The following is a 17,484-nucleotide window of genomic DNA, read 5'->3' as shown; positions in this document are numbered from 1 at the left end:
AAATTTGTCACTCTTTGTTAAGATGGTATATAAGCTCCCAAATCAAACCACTTCTTCAAGTTACTCATCACTGAGTTCTCTCGTGCATATGCATGTTGTGTGCATAAATGAACTCTGTCTTTTTCCTTCTGCTAATCTGTCTTTTGTCAGTCTAATTTGCAGGCCCCATCTGTTGAATATAGGAGGATAGAGCAAAAAAGTTCTTTTGTCCTTTCCATACATGTACAAATGTAATAATAGAACATTATTATTAATGATTATGTCTCAGACGATTCTTTTTTTTTTTTTTTTGAGATGGAGTCTTGCTCTGTCACCCAGGCTGAAGTACAGTGGAGCGATCTCAGCTCACTGCAAGCTCCGCCTCCAGGATTTACACCATTCTACTGCCTCAGCCTCCCGAGTAGCTGGGACTACAGGCGCCTGCCACCACACCCAGCTAATTTTTTTGTATTTTTGGTAGAGATGGGGTTTCACCGTGTTAGCCAGGATGGTCTCGATCTCCTGACCTCGTGATCCACCTGCCTCAGCCTCCCAAAATGCTGGGATTACAGGCATGAGCCACTGCGCCCGGCCTCAGACAATTCTTATATACTTATTAGATAGAGTTTTTTTTTCACAACTACTATATTTAATCCATAGCTTTTCACGTATATTTAATTTTTAGCACATGGGGAGAAATTTGGAGGATAAAACAAATTTTTAATTGCCAGTTTTATACAGCAAAGGAAGTTTTAAAAATTGTAAAAGAAAATCACTTTAATGATGTTTTACTATTTAAAGAAGTAGATGATTATTCTGAAAATGATTACCTGGATACTATCACAGGAAATTAATATTCAATATTAACGTATTAATGCTTGAGTCCTTAAAAATATGTTAAAAGCTAAAACTTACAGGTAAATTTCTTCTGGTCTGTCTGTACAAATATCTCTTGTTGGATTGAAACACTTAATTGATGTAAAAATTTTCCTGTTGTGGATTCTTTCTCATAGTTTCCCAATATTTTTCTTCTTGATCATCCTGATTTCTTTCTACTGATTTTCTTTATTATTAAAGAACATAAATATTTTATTTTAGGCAGCAAATCAAATAGTGAATTTCTACCAACTATGGATTATTAATTAGGCTTAGATATTACATTGTTTCCTTGTTATTCTTTTCTAATATGCAAAAAAGTGGAGAAATTGAGGATATTTTATGTACTGGAAGGAAGCTAGGTATTCAAAGTCTCCCTCTTCCATGATTTGCAAATTTGGGCATGCCATGTAACTTCCCTCTGTTGCATTTATTTCATTCAGAAGAAAATGTTTTTATATATCTCAGCTAAAAATAAGGAGATATATGCCATTACATCTTTTTAACACTCACCAAAGACACAGGAGTAAAAGCCGCAATTTTATTAAATAGACCACTGACCATTTGTAGCTGATCACAACAGCTCACGGATGTGGACTTGCTACCTATTTTGTACATGTGTAATTCTATATTTAATTTTCCTCTCTCCTATTCAGCTTTAATAAAACACAAATTAAAAATATTAATTGTAGGCTGGGTGTGGTGGCTCACACCTGTAATCCCAGCACTTTCGGAGCACAAGGCAGGTGGATCACCTGAGGTCAGGAGTTCGAGACCAGCCTGGCCAACATGGTGAAACACTGTCTCTACTAAAAATACAAAAATTAGCTGGATATAGTGGTGCACACCTGTAATCCCAGCTACTCAGGTGGCTGAGGCAGGAGAATGGCTTGAGCCCAGGAGGCGGAGGTTACATTCTAGCCTGGGCAACAGAGCAACACTTTGTCTCAAAAAAAAAAAAAAAACATATATACATACAATAAATAAAATATTAATATCAAATACAAACATCATATTATAGGGCTACCTCAGTGGTTAGTTGTTCTCTCATTTTAATTTTAAATAAGATGATCTACCTTCATCTTCAAACTAAAATAAGGCTTAAACATATGCCTCTTCATTTATCAGTTCTAAAACAGTTCTTCAGATAATCTTTAAAAGACACAATATTAAGAAGATTAAAGAGATGTTTAATAAAATTTATCCCTAACTTTGGGAATTTTAAACCTCTCATTTTAAATACTGACAATACCTCACTATCTATGCCCTGAGATTGTGTCTCTCCAACATCCTATCTTATCTTTTCAGGGTGCATTTCAAAAACCGTAATAATTTTCCCTAACCAAGCTTAAAACCAGGCACCTCGAAAGTTGATAAGCAACTTTCCCCTACCCTACTTTATTCCTTCTTGGCTGTTTCCCCTTGACAGCTGTCACATATTCATCGGGTTAAAATATAATTATCAAATTAATTCCATGGATTATTTCTCCATCTGTGTTTCTTGTGTCTTATGCTGGGACAGCCCTTGGGTCTATGAGAGATTCAGATCTGATCTCTATTTCTATCACGGCCTGCAGTAGACTTTGGTGATTTAAGTTAGGATAGAATATTGCCAGTCAGAATTTTATAAATTTTTACGTATAACAAGCCAGACTGATGATTTTCATAAGACATGCTTCAGTGCCCAACCGTATGACTGCAAAGCACAGGACAGATTTCAGAGAAACTCCTTTAGCTTTCTAAATGATGTGACTTCATTTCTTTCTCAGAACACACAGAAAATAATCTTCCATTTTGTTTGTTTTAGTTGCTTTCCAGCAACTCTACAGTTTAATTAATTTCTCACATAGCTTTAAAATGTGACAAAGTCTAATCACTCCCAATTGTCTGTGCTGCCTCAGGGGGTGCAGCAGGGATTAAAGGAAAATAGTAACAGGTGATGTCCTCCTCTACCGCTCTCTCTCACCTCAGCCACCCCCCATGTATATCCTGTTGATTTAGAGTAATAAGGATTTTCTCCCACTGTGTGTTCCCTTCTTCTTCTTCTTCTTCTTTTTTTTGGAAGGGGAGGAGGTCCTCAGCAGGAAGAAATGTTTTATGGCTAATTCTACTAGGTAAAAAAGATACAATCACTCTCTCTCCTCTGAGGGCAAATGAAAAGGTGTTATCTAAATAACCACTTATTAATTTCATCATTAGAGATAAGAAGATGAAAGATAAGATAATGATAATAATTTCCCCCTTTTCAAGTTACATTTATATTTCCTTTGGATTAATCTGTAAATTCAATCATTTTGTTTTAAAAAAGGAAGGATGCTAATATCAGGTAACAATCAGCATCCTAAAGTTCTTAATTGGTTACAATTGGAATAAATTGAACTTAATATTTCATATTTGTCATAGAAATAAAAGTAAAATACTATAATTTTGTCCCAAAACCTGCAGCATCTGTATAAATGAAGAAGATGTGGTTTAATAGAATCCTACATGAAGATGAGTTAGGTTTCCTTGATTGTCATTAACAATGTGATATGTACATCTAAGAGGCTAATGTGACCTTATGCTACCAGTAATGGCAGTAGAGTGCCCAGAAGAAATGATGTGATAGTTCAACAGCTTTGTGCTTTTAAGGACTTCTGCCTCATTCTGGAGACATGTTCATTCCAACTGATCATAATGTTGAGATGACTTTTTTTTCTACTTTTGTTTTAGGTTCAGAAGGTACATGTGCTGGTTTGTTACATGGATAAATTGCGTGTTGTTGAGGTTTGGTGTATTAATGATTCCGTCACCAAGGTAGGTGAGCATAGTACCCAATAGGTAGCATTCCAGCCCACACACCCATCTCACCTTCTCCCACTCAAGCAGTCTCCAGTGTCTCCTGTTCCCATTAAGAGGACTTTAAATAAAATAATAATCAAATATTTCTTAAAAATTTAAAATATGAACATAATATTTATGAGATGGGATGGGATACAAGGAATATTATAGTTTATTTACTTGAAGGACAATTTAATGAGAGGTGATATGTTTATTCTTATCTTGCTATCACACATTCCTCATGCTGATACGTTAATTAAGTCAATTCATGTTTGTCGAGTGTCTACCCTATTCCTGGCCACATGATGGGATTGAGAGCTAGAAACAGATCCCAGTTTTGGCTCTTTTCATTTGCTGTTATATGACCCTGGGAAAGTATTTTACTTTTTTGTATTTCATGTTTCTGAGCTGCAGTATTCTCAACTGTAATATGGGCATGATAATACCTATTTCAAAGGGTGGTGCCAAGTATTAAATTAGGTAATGTATGGAATGTAACAGAGTCCAGCTCATAACAAGCTCCAGCTATGTATTTCTGAGTATTGTTCGTTTCGTATTAGTATTCAATGTATTTAGCAGATCCCTAGTGGAATGAACTAGGACCAAAGGGTAAAAATTGCTGACATATTTCTTTTTTTTAATGGAGATTTTTTTTCTTTATTGAGAGACGTAATACTTGGGTACATGAAATAAAACCAATTTCTTGGGGGACAAATCAAAACCTACAAAAGAAAAAAAGTTCACACTGGGCCACAGCAGAACCCCGAGAACATATTCGTATAATTGAAAAATTCTAGGCGCTTCATATGCGACCTTTTGATACGAAATGACCTATTAAATTTGCAATTTGTAGTTCTTGGTGTTGAGGTCCATAGGACAAGCTAGGAAGTCTACAAACCTTGAGCTGAACTCCATGAGGGGTTATTTGGCTTTTGAATCGGTTTTTCCTTGTCTAAGAGGTAGCAGCAGCAACAGCGCCCACCTTCTGGGCAGCTTCTTTCTTGGTATGATGAGCCTGTAGAACTGCTACAGCTTCATCCACCTTGGAGTGGAGAGACTCGGGGAACTCTAACATGTGCAGCAGCTCAGAGTCGTGGATCTCCAGCAGCATTCCCGTGATCTTCCCAGCCAGGTTTGAATGCATTGTTTGGATGAGTGGGAACAGGCGTTCACCCAGCATCTGCTTCTGTTCCTGCGGGTGTGCTGCGGCCAGCTTGGAGGCAGTCAGTGGCTCCTGTCAGGCTGGGGTGCCTGCAGACGCTGTATCGCAAGATGAGGGCTGCGAACGCTGTAGGCGTATTTGTAGCGGGCAACAGCCCCAGCCCAGGGAGCAGCAGCGGCAACATCCGCGCGCGGCGCTAAGTTCTGCACAGCTGTGGGAACGCCTCCAGACTGGCAGCTGCTGACATATTTCTATTCAAATAAGCAGTAACTTTGTGTTTCCCCCATTTTAAATGGTTTTTAAGATATTTTAGTTTACAGATGCCTTGGAAATTCTGATAAAAGCTATGAGTCCCTCTCCATATATGTTCATGCATAAATAAACACAATCATATGCACACAATTTTGTTAAATGTTTCTGGAGATAGATTGGCTCATTAACATTCTTCCCTTAGTTTTTGTCTTCAATAGGTAAAAATTAAAGCAAATTGATAAAATTAGAAATTTTACAAGGAAGGGTGAGGAATGCTCTTCTGTTGAAAAAAAGATAGTATTCAAGAATCATCTATGTCAGGAATGCTAATATTGTGCTTTCTGTTTCTCTAGGTGACAGTGTGATAAGGATAATAGAGAAGAGATTGAAAATGTTATCTCAAGTTCAATTAGAAATTAGAGTTCATCAAGAAATATTCTAAAGACTTAGTAAATATTCCCTAGCTACAGCATGGCACATATGTAGAAAGTTAATTATTATTTATTTGCTGACATTTAGCATTTCATTTCCAAGCATTACTTTGGGATCAATTTCAGGGTTTGGGTTTTGTCAACAGAACAAGTAAGTTCTGTTACACTAATTTTCCAAATCTTTATAAACCCATGGTCACTTTTGCTAAGCATAAAAATATTAAGCTCTCATTTAATGTCATTTGAAATTGCAACTAAATATTTGAATAGATTGACAATTTTGAAAACTTTTTCCAATTAATTGGTTCCTGAGGATTCCAATATGCCTATCTCCATGCTCATTCCCCTCATACATTGCCCTCGTTAACTCCAGAGCTTGCATGTACTTACCTAATGTTTTTATATCTCTGACCCAGAGGGAAGCAAAAATAAATAAAGAATTAGAGTAATTGTTCAAATTATTCTAACCAAACTTTTTCTTTGCTTATTGTGGCACTTAACCTCTTCACCCAGTAGATCTCCTCCTCATTTCTGATAACCTAACCTGGCCCCTGACCCCAGGGGTGACATGTGATCCAAGTTGAGAGATTCATAATTCTATAAACTGGCTTCAACGTATTGGTCCAGGGGTAGGCATAACAACACAAGAAGGGACAATAAGAATCACTCCTCTGGCTTTTTAACTAGAACATGTGTATGTGTTAGAGTTGGAGCTATTATGTACATGTGCATGTTTAGAGGATGGTGAATATCTCTTCTGTGGATATAGAGTTGCAGGAATACAGGCCGAGAATATATTTACCTGTCACACAGACAGAAAGAATAAGCCTGCATACAGAGAAAAGCAGAGATGAGAGACAGCAGACTATCCTGAGAGTGCCAAGTTTCAATATGCCAGAGATGCCCTGAGGCTTACAATTCTTCCTTCAATTCTGTGAAGTACGCTAATATCTTGTATATATACGTGTGTGTGTGTGTGTGTGTATGTGTTTGTGTGTGCATTTGCTTAAGATGGATTGAATTGAGTCCCAACCATTTGCAATCGTAATGGTCAATACAATTGCTAAGAATCCCAGCTTATTATAATACAATTATGTGTCATTAGCAATGGAAATATGTTCTGAGAAATGTGTTATTAGGCAACTTCGTCACTGTATGAACATCATAGAGTGTACTTACACATACCTTGATAATATAGCCTACTACACATCTAGGCTATACGTATAGCCTATTGCTCCTAGGCTACAAAATTGTACAGAATATTACTGTATTGAACACTGTAGGCAATTATAACACAATGATATTTGTGTATCTAAACATATCTAAACATAGAAAAGGTACAGTAAAAATACGGCATGAAAGATTTTAAAAAACGATATTCCTATATAGACTAGTTCCATTATAATCTTATGGGACCACCATCATATATGCAATCCGTCATTAACCAAAATGTCATCATGTGGTGCATGACTGTGTGTGTGTCAGTGTGAGGATGACTGCATCTATTATGCTTTTCTTGATTAGTGATATATTTGGACTTCTTTTTTCCCATATTAATTTTTTAAAAAGTATTCTTTAGCTAATATGTTATATAAAAAGCCTGTGAGATAATAGAACTTTAGAGAAATATGTGTGATTACACTGTTTTCCTAATATAAATATACAACTTGACATATATTTTTCTTAAAATAGTATTCAAATGATTAGTATCATATAATCATGTTTTCAATTTAATTTTCATTTGCTAGAACTGCAAGCAAATTAACAACACCAAGCTTAATATTGGCTTTTTAATTTTAACATAAAAGTTATGTAAACAAAATTTATAAGGAAAATTCTGTGAAGAGGAAAATGGGAAAAACTGCTTTAAATAGATTTTCTTATAATTAACTTGAAAAGTAAAATATAATAATGAAAGTTTAACTTGGTGATAGTGAATATAATTATGCTTTATATTTAGTTATTCTTTAAAATAGGAAATGATTACATTCATCTCAACTTAGGGTAATGTGCAAACGTAATTTTAATATAGTGCCTTTCACATAGAAGTCAAGAAGCTTGATATGATGATAATGACAATCATATTTTTAATTTGAATCTATGAGACATAAGTTATCTCAAAGCAAATTGGAAATGAAGAAATATAATCAATAGAAACAGATATAATAGTAACTTAATGTCATCTTTTTTTTTTTTCAATATATAGTAGCCATTTTGCATCTCAACGTAGCAGCTCTTCCTCTCTGACATAAAATCTCAAGTTTCCTTCAGGAAAATATCCTCCATCCCTGCTCAGACCACAAGCTTCAGGAGGGTCTTTGTCACAGGCTAAATCTCTGCATTTGAGATTTAGCCTGGCCAAGCAAAGCCCGGAACTTCCTTAGACACAGGGATTGGTTGAATGATGAGTATTTGGCCAACTACATTGAAGCAGAATTCTGGGGCTTGTGAGGAGCCACTAGGACGAAATGCTCTCTGTTTTGCTAGACTTGAAGCTATGATCATGTATGTAAGCCTGGAACAATTGACAAACATTTTGAAACTATAAGAAGTCTTAGAATGTAACCTGTATAGAGGAAATTGATACTGAGCAATGGAAATAGACTCAGTCCTAAAGACTTAAGTTGAGATCCTTGAATCAAGTGGCATGTCAAGTCATTTCTGAGGAAGAAATTTCTTTTACTTATCTAACTTGGGTGCATTTTTGTCAAAAATGGAAGAGTGTGTACTTATAAACTACACCTGGAGTTGATTTTTTAATGTTTTATATATGTTTATCTAATTCGTATTACTAGTTAAATGAAGCATAATCCTATATAATTTTACTGTCAATGTTCCACACTGTGAACTAAGTTGAGACTTCAGTAAATTCTCAAAGATAATCAGTATGGATGCACAGTCATCTAGTGCATGCTCAGCACTTTACTGATAATTTTTTTAAGGATGAAAGCATGATGCTTGCTGTTAAGAAAGTTATAGTACATTTTGGAAGAAAATAAAGATATATTAAGCAACAGCTGCTCCCTATGTCTTATAATTAAGTGCTCAGATTGAGCACTTCCCCACTGGGTTGGTGCACCTTACCACAAAAATTACACATCTCATCCACTAGAGGGCTGAATAGCAAGCAACTCTTTGGTCAGAGTAGCATTGTAAATTTAGAATTTAGTGATTAGACAAAGGGCAAAACCTAGGGAGATTATTAGAAAGGGGAGGAAGATTATTTGCTAGCAGAGGATGAAAATACTTGAGCTTGATTTCTATGTTAATGGATGATAAGATAGGAGTTTTCAGGAGGAGCAGGGGACATTTGATGAGGAGCAAACGGCAAATAGTCCCAAAACATTTTGCACATAGCCATTCTACATTTTATAAAGAAGAAATTTTGTTTTCTGGTGTGTTTACGTAATTTTCCCTATTTCAAATACAAGTGTAGATTTTCTTTCTGAGCCTATGATAATTTTATTCAAAATTTAGAATGTGTGGAATTAGATGTATTAGAAGAATTAAATGTCAAGCTTCCGTCTTAAATCTTATTGCAAAAATCAATAACTGAAAATCATGGACCAAATCTTAGTAAGTAGGAGTTCATCAGGTCAAGAAATGGGGGAGAGCATTATAGGCTTATGAAATAGCATGAGGCAAAAAAAGGGCAGACTTATGAAAATAAGGAGACACGTGTCTCTATTTTAGAAATTATCAAAGGAATTATTAAGAAATAGGTCTGGAAAGCTAAGCAGTGATACCTAATGAGGAATTCTTCATACCATGCTCTTGATATTGATCTTTTTACTTTACAAAACAAAAAAACTCATTGAATATTTGGAAGGGTGGTGGTAATTTGATAAGAATCTAGGTAGAAAATGAAGGTTAAATAGTCATGAGGAAAATCTGAGTGAAAGATTAGATATGGCATATTTATGGGATATAAAGAACTAGGGGATTAGATATAAAAAAAAATAGACTGAAGACCTATGTGAATTAGAACAGGGACTACAGGTGGAGTGTGGTAATGTACATGGAGATGGTAGAGCCCTGTTGATTGATTTGTGACATTTGTATTGTTTTTGTTTTCTAGCTTTATGAAAAATAATTGTAACCAATGCTACTTTCTCTTAGTGTACAAGTCAAAGTCCTTTATCTGATCAGTAAGTTTCTAAAATTGGTCCCTAATTCCCTCTAAGATCTCATCTGCTGCTTTCTCCCTTTCTATCTTTGAACACTGCTGAACACCTTGCCCTTTCTTGAACATGCCAAATATACTCCTAACTTAGAGCTTTTGCACTTACTGTTTTCTTTGCTCAGGATGTTCCTTCTTCAGAAATCTTCATGGCTTGTTTCTTCACCTCCTTTATCTTTATATGCAAATATCACCTAATTTACATTTTCCATTCTATCTAAAATTGCAACCTCTTTATCCCCCTTCCCTGCACTGTTACTTTCTTAGCACTTATTATCTAACATATTTAATGATTTAGTTTTTTGTTTATTGTTTTCTCCACTAGAAAATTATGTGTTCTAAACGTTTTACTATTTTGTTTACTGCTGTAAACTTAGCATTTAGAACATCTCTACAATTATAAGTACTCAAATATATTTGTCAAACGCATAAAGTAATATGTTTTATAGTTTATGTAGCTGTTTATGTGCTTTTAATATTTTTATTCATTTGACATATATACCACCCTACCACTACCACTTGTGAATTTGGCCAAATTGGTGTGCAGAAAACCTCTGAACACAAGATGCAACTCCCCCATGCCTAGCAGTCCCTGTCCCTAAAAACACATGCACAAACATACAAACACACTTTCTTTCTCCCTTTCTGCCTAGGAGAAAATATATGAGAAAAATATTTTCTATTTTGACTTAATAGCCTTGTGGCTGAAAGCTATATTACATAATGTTTTTTACCTAATTTTATCTATTAGGTGAAATTCATTCATGTATATTAAGCTAATATATGTAGCTTATTATGTCAAGTTCCACACCATGACAGGCACCTAATATTTATCTGACCTTCTCTCTCTTTTTCTTTTTGTTTTTTGTTTTTCGGTTTTTTTTTTTTTTTTTTTTTTTTGAGACAGAGTTTCACTCTTGTCATCCAGGCTGGAGGGCAATGGCACAATCTCAGCTCACTGCAACCTCCGCCTCCTGAGTTCAAGTGATTCTCCTGCCTCAATCTCCCGAGTGGCTGGGATTACAGGCACCCACAACCACATCTGGCTAATTTTTATATTTTTAGTAGGGACAGGGTTTCACCATGTTGGTCATGCTGGTCTCGAACTCTGGACCTCAGGTGATCTGCCCGCCTTGGCCTCCCAAAGTGCTGGGATTACAGGCATGAGCCATCACACCCAGCCTATCTGACCTTCTCTTATTGTTACTAACTTGTTAGAAATAGATGAAAGGCCCTTGAGCTCAGGGAAGACAGAGTCTACTGAAGCTTCAGGGAAGAATCACCACTGGACTGTTTAGGAGTGGTCACATGGTCACCCAGCCAGTTCTGGCTAGTGAGATGGTAGTGGGAGGCTCCTCAAAATGGACTTCAGAAAAGGCCCCTTATTTAATGATTGAAGGGTCACGTTCAATTGGCACAGCCCTTTGCCCCTCTGCACTGCATCATTTGCACTTTCCCAATCATCCTACCTGGAATGATTAGTGGGAGTGATGGTGAAAGGTGCAGCAGTCATGAGGTGATAAACACAGTGAAAACCATTTGTCAGTACTAAGACTGACAAAGCAGAAAGTCAGAAAGACTCTTGGTCTTTGATGGCATCACTCAGACTTGAAACAGCTCTTAGGCAGCCATTTCTGGATTTCTTGTTACATGAGGGGGATAAAACTTATTTGCATAGGCCACTGCAATTTGGTTTTGTATTTCTAAATGCATTCCTAATGACTGCAGTAGCAAGTTAGTGGTTCAAATATGTTGATTAGATAGTTTGTGTTAATTAAGAGTACTATAATACATAACTTACTTATTTGCAATACTACATTCCTTGTGAAATCCTTTATTTGATAGCAATGAGTTATATTAAAGTAAAAATGGAATATTAGGGAACTTCATATGTAATTTTAACTTACTGACATGGGTTAATGGCTTCATAAGGTAAAATTATATTTGAGAGGTAGGATCTTATAATAGATAATAATGGCTAATATATATTGCTTATTATAAGTGAAATAGTTTTAAGTGTTTCACATTTAATTTTCCATCCAATTTTTAAGATAATTCTATTAATTTGTATCAAATCAAATGTAAATCTGTTACTTAATATTTCTCAAGCTCTCTTTGTTGCATATATATCATTTTCCCACAAAAGTTTCTCTGATTTCCACATTGTAAAATGTTCTGTATCTATTAACAGAATGTTACATAATTAATATCACCCAAAATAGAACTGCATCAAGATAGTTTGGTTAATAGGTGAGACTGGCAGATTGATTATCAATGCTCCATTAATATGTACTTTAAATGGAAGCACATAAGTCTTCCCATTATGATGACCAACAATTTTCAGGTTGATAAATTTCAGAACTGTTTCCTTTTCTTATTATTCAAAAAAATGTAGTTTTAATAACTATCTTGAAATAAACTGTGTGGTAAAAGTTCAGGACAAAAATGAAAACATTGAATAATATACTTGAATTAAAAATAATGATTAGAAGATGAGATCCAATTTAGAAGCAATTTTTAAAAAAGGATGGGGTGAATCTAGTTTCTAGCCTAGCATCTAAAAACTTGGAAGTCACTTCTCTATTCTAACCACAAGTAAAAAACGGAACAAACCAAAAATCAGCAACTCTTCTTAGCTCCATAAGAGTGAAGATCGGGGACAAGCTGCTACCCTCCTGCTCAAATGGAGACACCAACAGGTAAATACAGATAATCCAATTTATGGAAGCAGAAACCATGAGTAATAACCTCTGCAGGAACCACTGTCAAAGGCGTGTAAACCAGAGCAACTCCATCTTAAATAGGAGCTGGGTAAAATAAGGTTGAAACCTACTGGGCTGCATTCCCAGACAGTTAAGGCATTCTAAGTCACAGAATAAGATAGAAGGTCGGCACAAAATACAGGTCATAATGACCTTGCTGATAAAACAGTCTTCAGTGGAGAAGCCGGCCAAAACCCACCAAAAGCAAAATGGCCATAAGAGTGACCTCTGGTCGTCCTCACTGCTGCACTCCCACCAGCTGCATGACAGTTTACAAATGCCGTGGCCATGTCAGGAAGTTACCCTATATGGTCTAAAAATGGGAGGCATAAGTAATCCATCCCTTGTTTAGCATATCATCAAGAAATAACCATAAACATGGGCAACCAGCAGCCCTTGGGGCTGCTCCGTCTACGAAATAGCCATTCATTTATTCCTTTACTTCTTAATAAACTTACTTTCACTTTGCACTGCAAACTCATCCTAAATTCTTTCTCGTGTAAGATCCAAAAACCCTTTCTTAACGTCTGGATCAGAACCCCTGTCCTGTAACACCACTGCCCAGGTAGCAAACCTGAATTGTACTTGAATTGCTAGAGGCTCAATGAGGATAAATCTGAGAGATAAGTACTCTAGGGGGACCCAGCCATCAGAGGCTACCACACACTTTTATAAGACTTGCCTCACGGAGCTCTGCCAGGTCTTCACAGTGAATATCAGAGAAACACCTCATGCTTCTGGCAGGGTGAGGGGGAAATGAACCATTTAGAAATACCTCAGAGCATTGAATTCTTAACTAGAAGAAACTAGTTAACCAAAGCCTAACCTTCTGGAGTTGTATCCAAGTCTAAGTGACCCTAGAGAAGGGAAATAACCAGCTCCATTCAGCTCTAGCCATCCTGTCCCACAGAAGGGGGGAAAGGAGATTGAGAAGCAGGTGAAGTTCACAGTGCAAACACACAGGCTCACTGAAGACTGAAACGTAAGTGGAAGACTATAGAATGCTCCCCTCCCCCACACCTTACCACCACATTACTAAAGGCCTATTTACATCCATTTATTTTACCCAGTTATTTATGTCTGGATATTAGGAAAAAATTATAAGACGTAATAAAAGATAAGAAACAAAACAAAAAACACATTTTAAAGAAACAGCAAGCATCAGAGCCAGACTCAGATAAGGCAAGGATGTTGGAATTATAGGACTACAAATTTAAACAACTATGATTAATATGTAATGGGCTTTAATGGATAAAGTAACAATCTGCAAGAATCGAGGGGGCAATGTAAGCAGGGTGATGAAAATTCTAAGAAAGAATCAAAAAGAAACGTAAGAGATCAAGAACACTGTAACAGGAATGAAGAATGCCTTTGGCAGGCTTCTTAGTAGGTTAGAAATGACTGAGAATAGAGTCTCTGAGCTTGAGGATATCTCAATAGAAACTTTAAAAACTAAAAAGCAAAGCCCCCCGAGAGAGACAGAGAGAGAGAGAGACAGAGACAGAGACTGAGAATACCCCAGAATATCAATGAACTGTGGGACAACTATAAGAGGTATAACATATGTGTAATGGGAATACCAGGAGAAGAGAGAAAGGAACAGAAGCAATATTTGAAACTAATATTTGAAAATAATCACTAAAAATTTCTCCTATTTGATGTCAGACACCAAACCACAGATGGAGGAATTTCAAAGGACACCAAGCAGGATAAACATCAGAAAAGCTACATCTAGACGTATAATTTTCAAAGTACAGAAAATTAAAGATTAAAAAAAATCCCGAAAGAGGCCAGAGGGGGAAAATACCTTACTTATTAGAAAAGCAAAGATAAGAATTGAATATAATGTCTCAGAAACCATATAACCAAGAAGACAACACAGTGAAATATTTAATGTGTTGAGAGAAAAAAACTGACTAATTTATGATTCTGTATCCTATGAAATTAACTTTCAAATGTTAAGGAGAAATATAGAGTTTCTCAGAAAAACAAAAATTGAGGGGAGTTGTTACCAGTAGAACTCCCTTGTAAGAAATGTTAAAATAAGTTCTTTAAAGAGAAGAAAAATTATATAGATCAGACATTTGGATCTACAGAAAGAAAGGAAGAACATCTGAGAAGAAATAGGTGAAGGTAAAAGTAAAAACTTTTACTTTTCTTATTCTTAATTTGCCTAAAAGATGACAGTTCGTTCAAAATAGTAGTGGCAACAATGTATTTGATTATGTGTGCATGTATGTGTATAGATAGATAGATATTTTTTCGTTTAATTTTATTTTAAGTTCTGGAATACATGTACAAGATGTGCAGGTTCGTTACATAGGTAAACCTGTGCCATGGTGGTTTGCTATACCCATCAATCCATCACCTAGGTATTACGCCCCACATGCATTAGCTACTTACCTTCTGCTCTCCCTCCCACTACCCACCCAACAGCCCCCAGTGTGTGTTGCTCCCCTCCCTGTGTTCATGTGTTCTCACTGTTCAGATCCTGCATATGAATGAGAAGATGCAGTGTTTGGTTTTCTTTTCCTGTGTTAGCTTATTGAAGATAATGGCTTCTAGCTGCAGACATGTCCCTATAAAGAACATAATCTCGTTCCCTTTTATGTCTACAAAGTATTCCATGGTGTACCAAGTTTTCTTTATCCAGTCTATCATTGATGGGCATTTGGGTTGATTCCATGTCTTTGCTATTGTGAATAGTGCTGAAATAAACATACATGTCCATGTATCTTTAAAATAGAATAATTTCTATTCATTTGAGTATATATCCAGTAATGGGATTGCTGGGTAAAATGGTATTTCTTGTTCTAGATCCTTGAGGAAACGTCAAACTGTCTTCCACAATGATCCAACTAATTTACTTTCCCACCACCACTAGTGTAAAAGCATTTCTATTTCTCCACAGCCTTGTCAGCATCTGTTATTTCTTGGCCCTTTAATAATTATTATTTTGACTGGTATGAGATGGTATCTCATAGAGGCTTGGATTTGCATTTCTCTAATGATCAGTGATGTTGAGGTTTTACATATGTTTGTTGGCCACATAAGTCTCTTCTTTTGAGAAGTGTCTGTTCATGTCCTTTGCCCACGTTTTAATGGGGTTGTTTTTTTCTTGTAAATCTGTTTAAGTTCCTTGTGGATTCTAGATTTTAGACCTTTGTCAGATGGATAGATTGCAAAGTTTTTCTCCCATTCCGTCGGTTGTCCATTCACTCTGATGATAGTTTATTTTGCTATACAGAAGCTCTTTAGTTTAATTAGATCCCATTTATCAATTTTTTCTTTTTGTTGCCGTTGCTTTTGATATTTTTGTCATTAAATTTTTTCCTGTACCTATGTCCTGAATGGTATTGCCTAGATTTTCTTCAAGGGTTTTTATAGATTTGGGTATTACATTTAAGTCTTTAACCCATCTTGAGTTAATTTTTGTATAAGGTATGAAGAAGGGGTCCAGTTTCCATTTTCTGTATATGGCTAGCCAGTTTTCCCAGCACCACCATTTATTAAATAGGGAATCATTTTTCCATTGCTGGTTTTTTGTCAAGTTTGTTGAAGATCAGATAGTTGTAGATGTGTAGTCTTCTTTCTGAGATCTCTATTCTGTTCCATTTGTCTATGTGTCTGTTTTGGTACCAGCACCATTCTGGTTTGGTTACTGTAGTCTTGTAGTATAGTTTGAAGTCAGATAGTGTGATGCCTCCAGCTTTGTTTTTTTTTTTGTTTGTTCTTTTGTTTTTTTTTTGGCTTAGGATTGTCTTGGATATACAGGCTCTTTTTTTGACTCTGTATACATTTTAAAGTAGTTTTTTCTAATTCTGTGAAGAATGTCAAGGGTAGTTTAATAGGAATTGCATTGAATCTATAAATTACTTTGGGGAATATGGCCATTTTCATGATATTGATTCTTCCTAACCAGAAACATGGAAAGTTTTTCCACTTGTTTGTGATCTCTATTATTTCCTTGAGCAGTGGTTTGTAGTCATCCTTCAAGAGGTCCTTCACATTGCTTGTTAGCTGTATTCCTAGGTATTTTATTCTCTTTGTAGAAATTGTGAATGAGAGTTCATTCATGACTTGGCTCTCTGCTTATCTATTGTTGGTATATAGGAATGCTTGTGATTTTTGCACATTGATTTTGTATCTTGAGACCTTGCTGAAGTTGCTCATCAGCTTAAGGAGTTTTGGAGCTAAGATGATGGGGTTTTCTAGGTATAGGTTCATGTTGTCTGCATACAGAGACAATTTGACTTTCTCTCTTTCTATTTGAATACGCTTTATTTATTTCTCTTGCCTGATTGCCCTGGCCAGAATTTCAGTACTACATTGCATAGGAGTGGGGAGAGAGAGCATCCTTGTCTTATGCTGGGTTTCAAAGGGAATGATTCCAGCTTTTGCCCATTCAGTATGATGTTGGGTATGGGTCTGTCATAAATAGCTCTTATTATTTTGAAATATGTTCCATCAATACCTAGTTTATTGAGAGTTTTTAACATGAAGGGATGTTAAATTTAATCAAAGGCCTTTTCCACGTCTATTGAGATAATAGTGTGGTTTTTGTCTTTAGGTCTATATGATGAAATATGTTTATTAATTTGTGTATGTTAAGCCAGCCTTGCATCCCAAGGATGAAGCCAACTTTATTGTGATGGATAAGCGTTTTGATGTGCTGCTAGATTTATTAAGGATTTTTGATGTGCTGCCAATATTTAAGATTATTAAGGATTTTTGATGTGCTGCCAGCATTTTATTAAGGATTTTTGCATCGATGTTCATCAGGGATATTGGCCTGAAGTTTCTTGTTGTTGTTGTATCTCTGCCAGGTTTTGCTATCATGATGATGCTGGCCTCATAAAATTTAGTTAGAGACGAGTCTTTCCTTTTCAATTGTTTGGAATGGTTTCAGAAGAAATGGTACCAGCTGCTCTTTGTACCTCTGGTAGAATCTGTCTGGTCCTGGGCTTTTTTTTTGGTTGGTAGGCTATTATTACTGTCTCAATTTCAGAACTTGTTATTGGT

General features: G+C 35.9%; 1 protein-coding gene across 1 annotated transcript; it reads right to left on the bottom strand.

Moving 5' to 3' along the window:
- Nucleotides 1-4,491: 4,491 nt before the first annotated feature.
- On the bottom strand, nucleotides 4,492-13,195 carry LOC100453735 (polyadenylate-binding protein 4). The gene is given in 3 exon segments (XM_054528506.2): nucleotides 4,492-4,914; nucleotides 4,917-5,088; nucleotides 13,145-13,195. Coding segments are annotated over 3 exon segments (510 nt in total). The 3' UTR covers nucleotides 4,492-4,627.
- Between the last annotated feature and the right edge of the window lie 4,289 nt (nucleotides 13,196-17,484).

This window comes from Pongo abelii, chromosome 10 (genome assembly GCF_028885655.2).
Source record: "Pongo abelii isolate AG06213 chromosome 10, NHGRI_mPonAbe1-v2.0_pri, whole genome shotgun sequence".
NCBI classification, from domain to species: domain Eukaryota; kingdom Metazoa; phylum Chordata; class Mammalia; order Primates; family Hominidae; genus Pongo; species Pongo abelii.
This window is presented reverse-complemented; position numbering and strand designations above follow the sequence as displayed.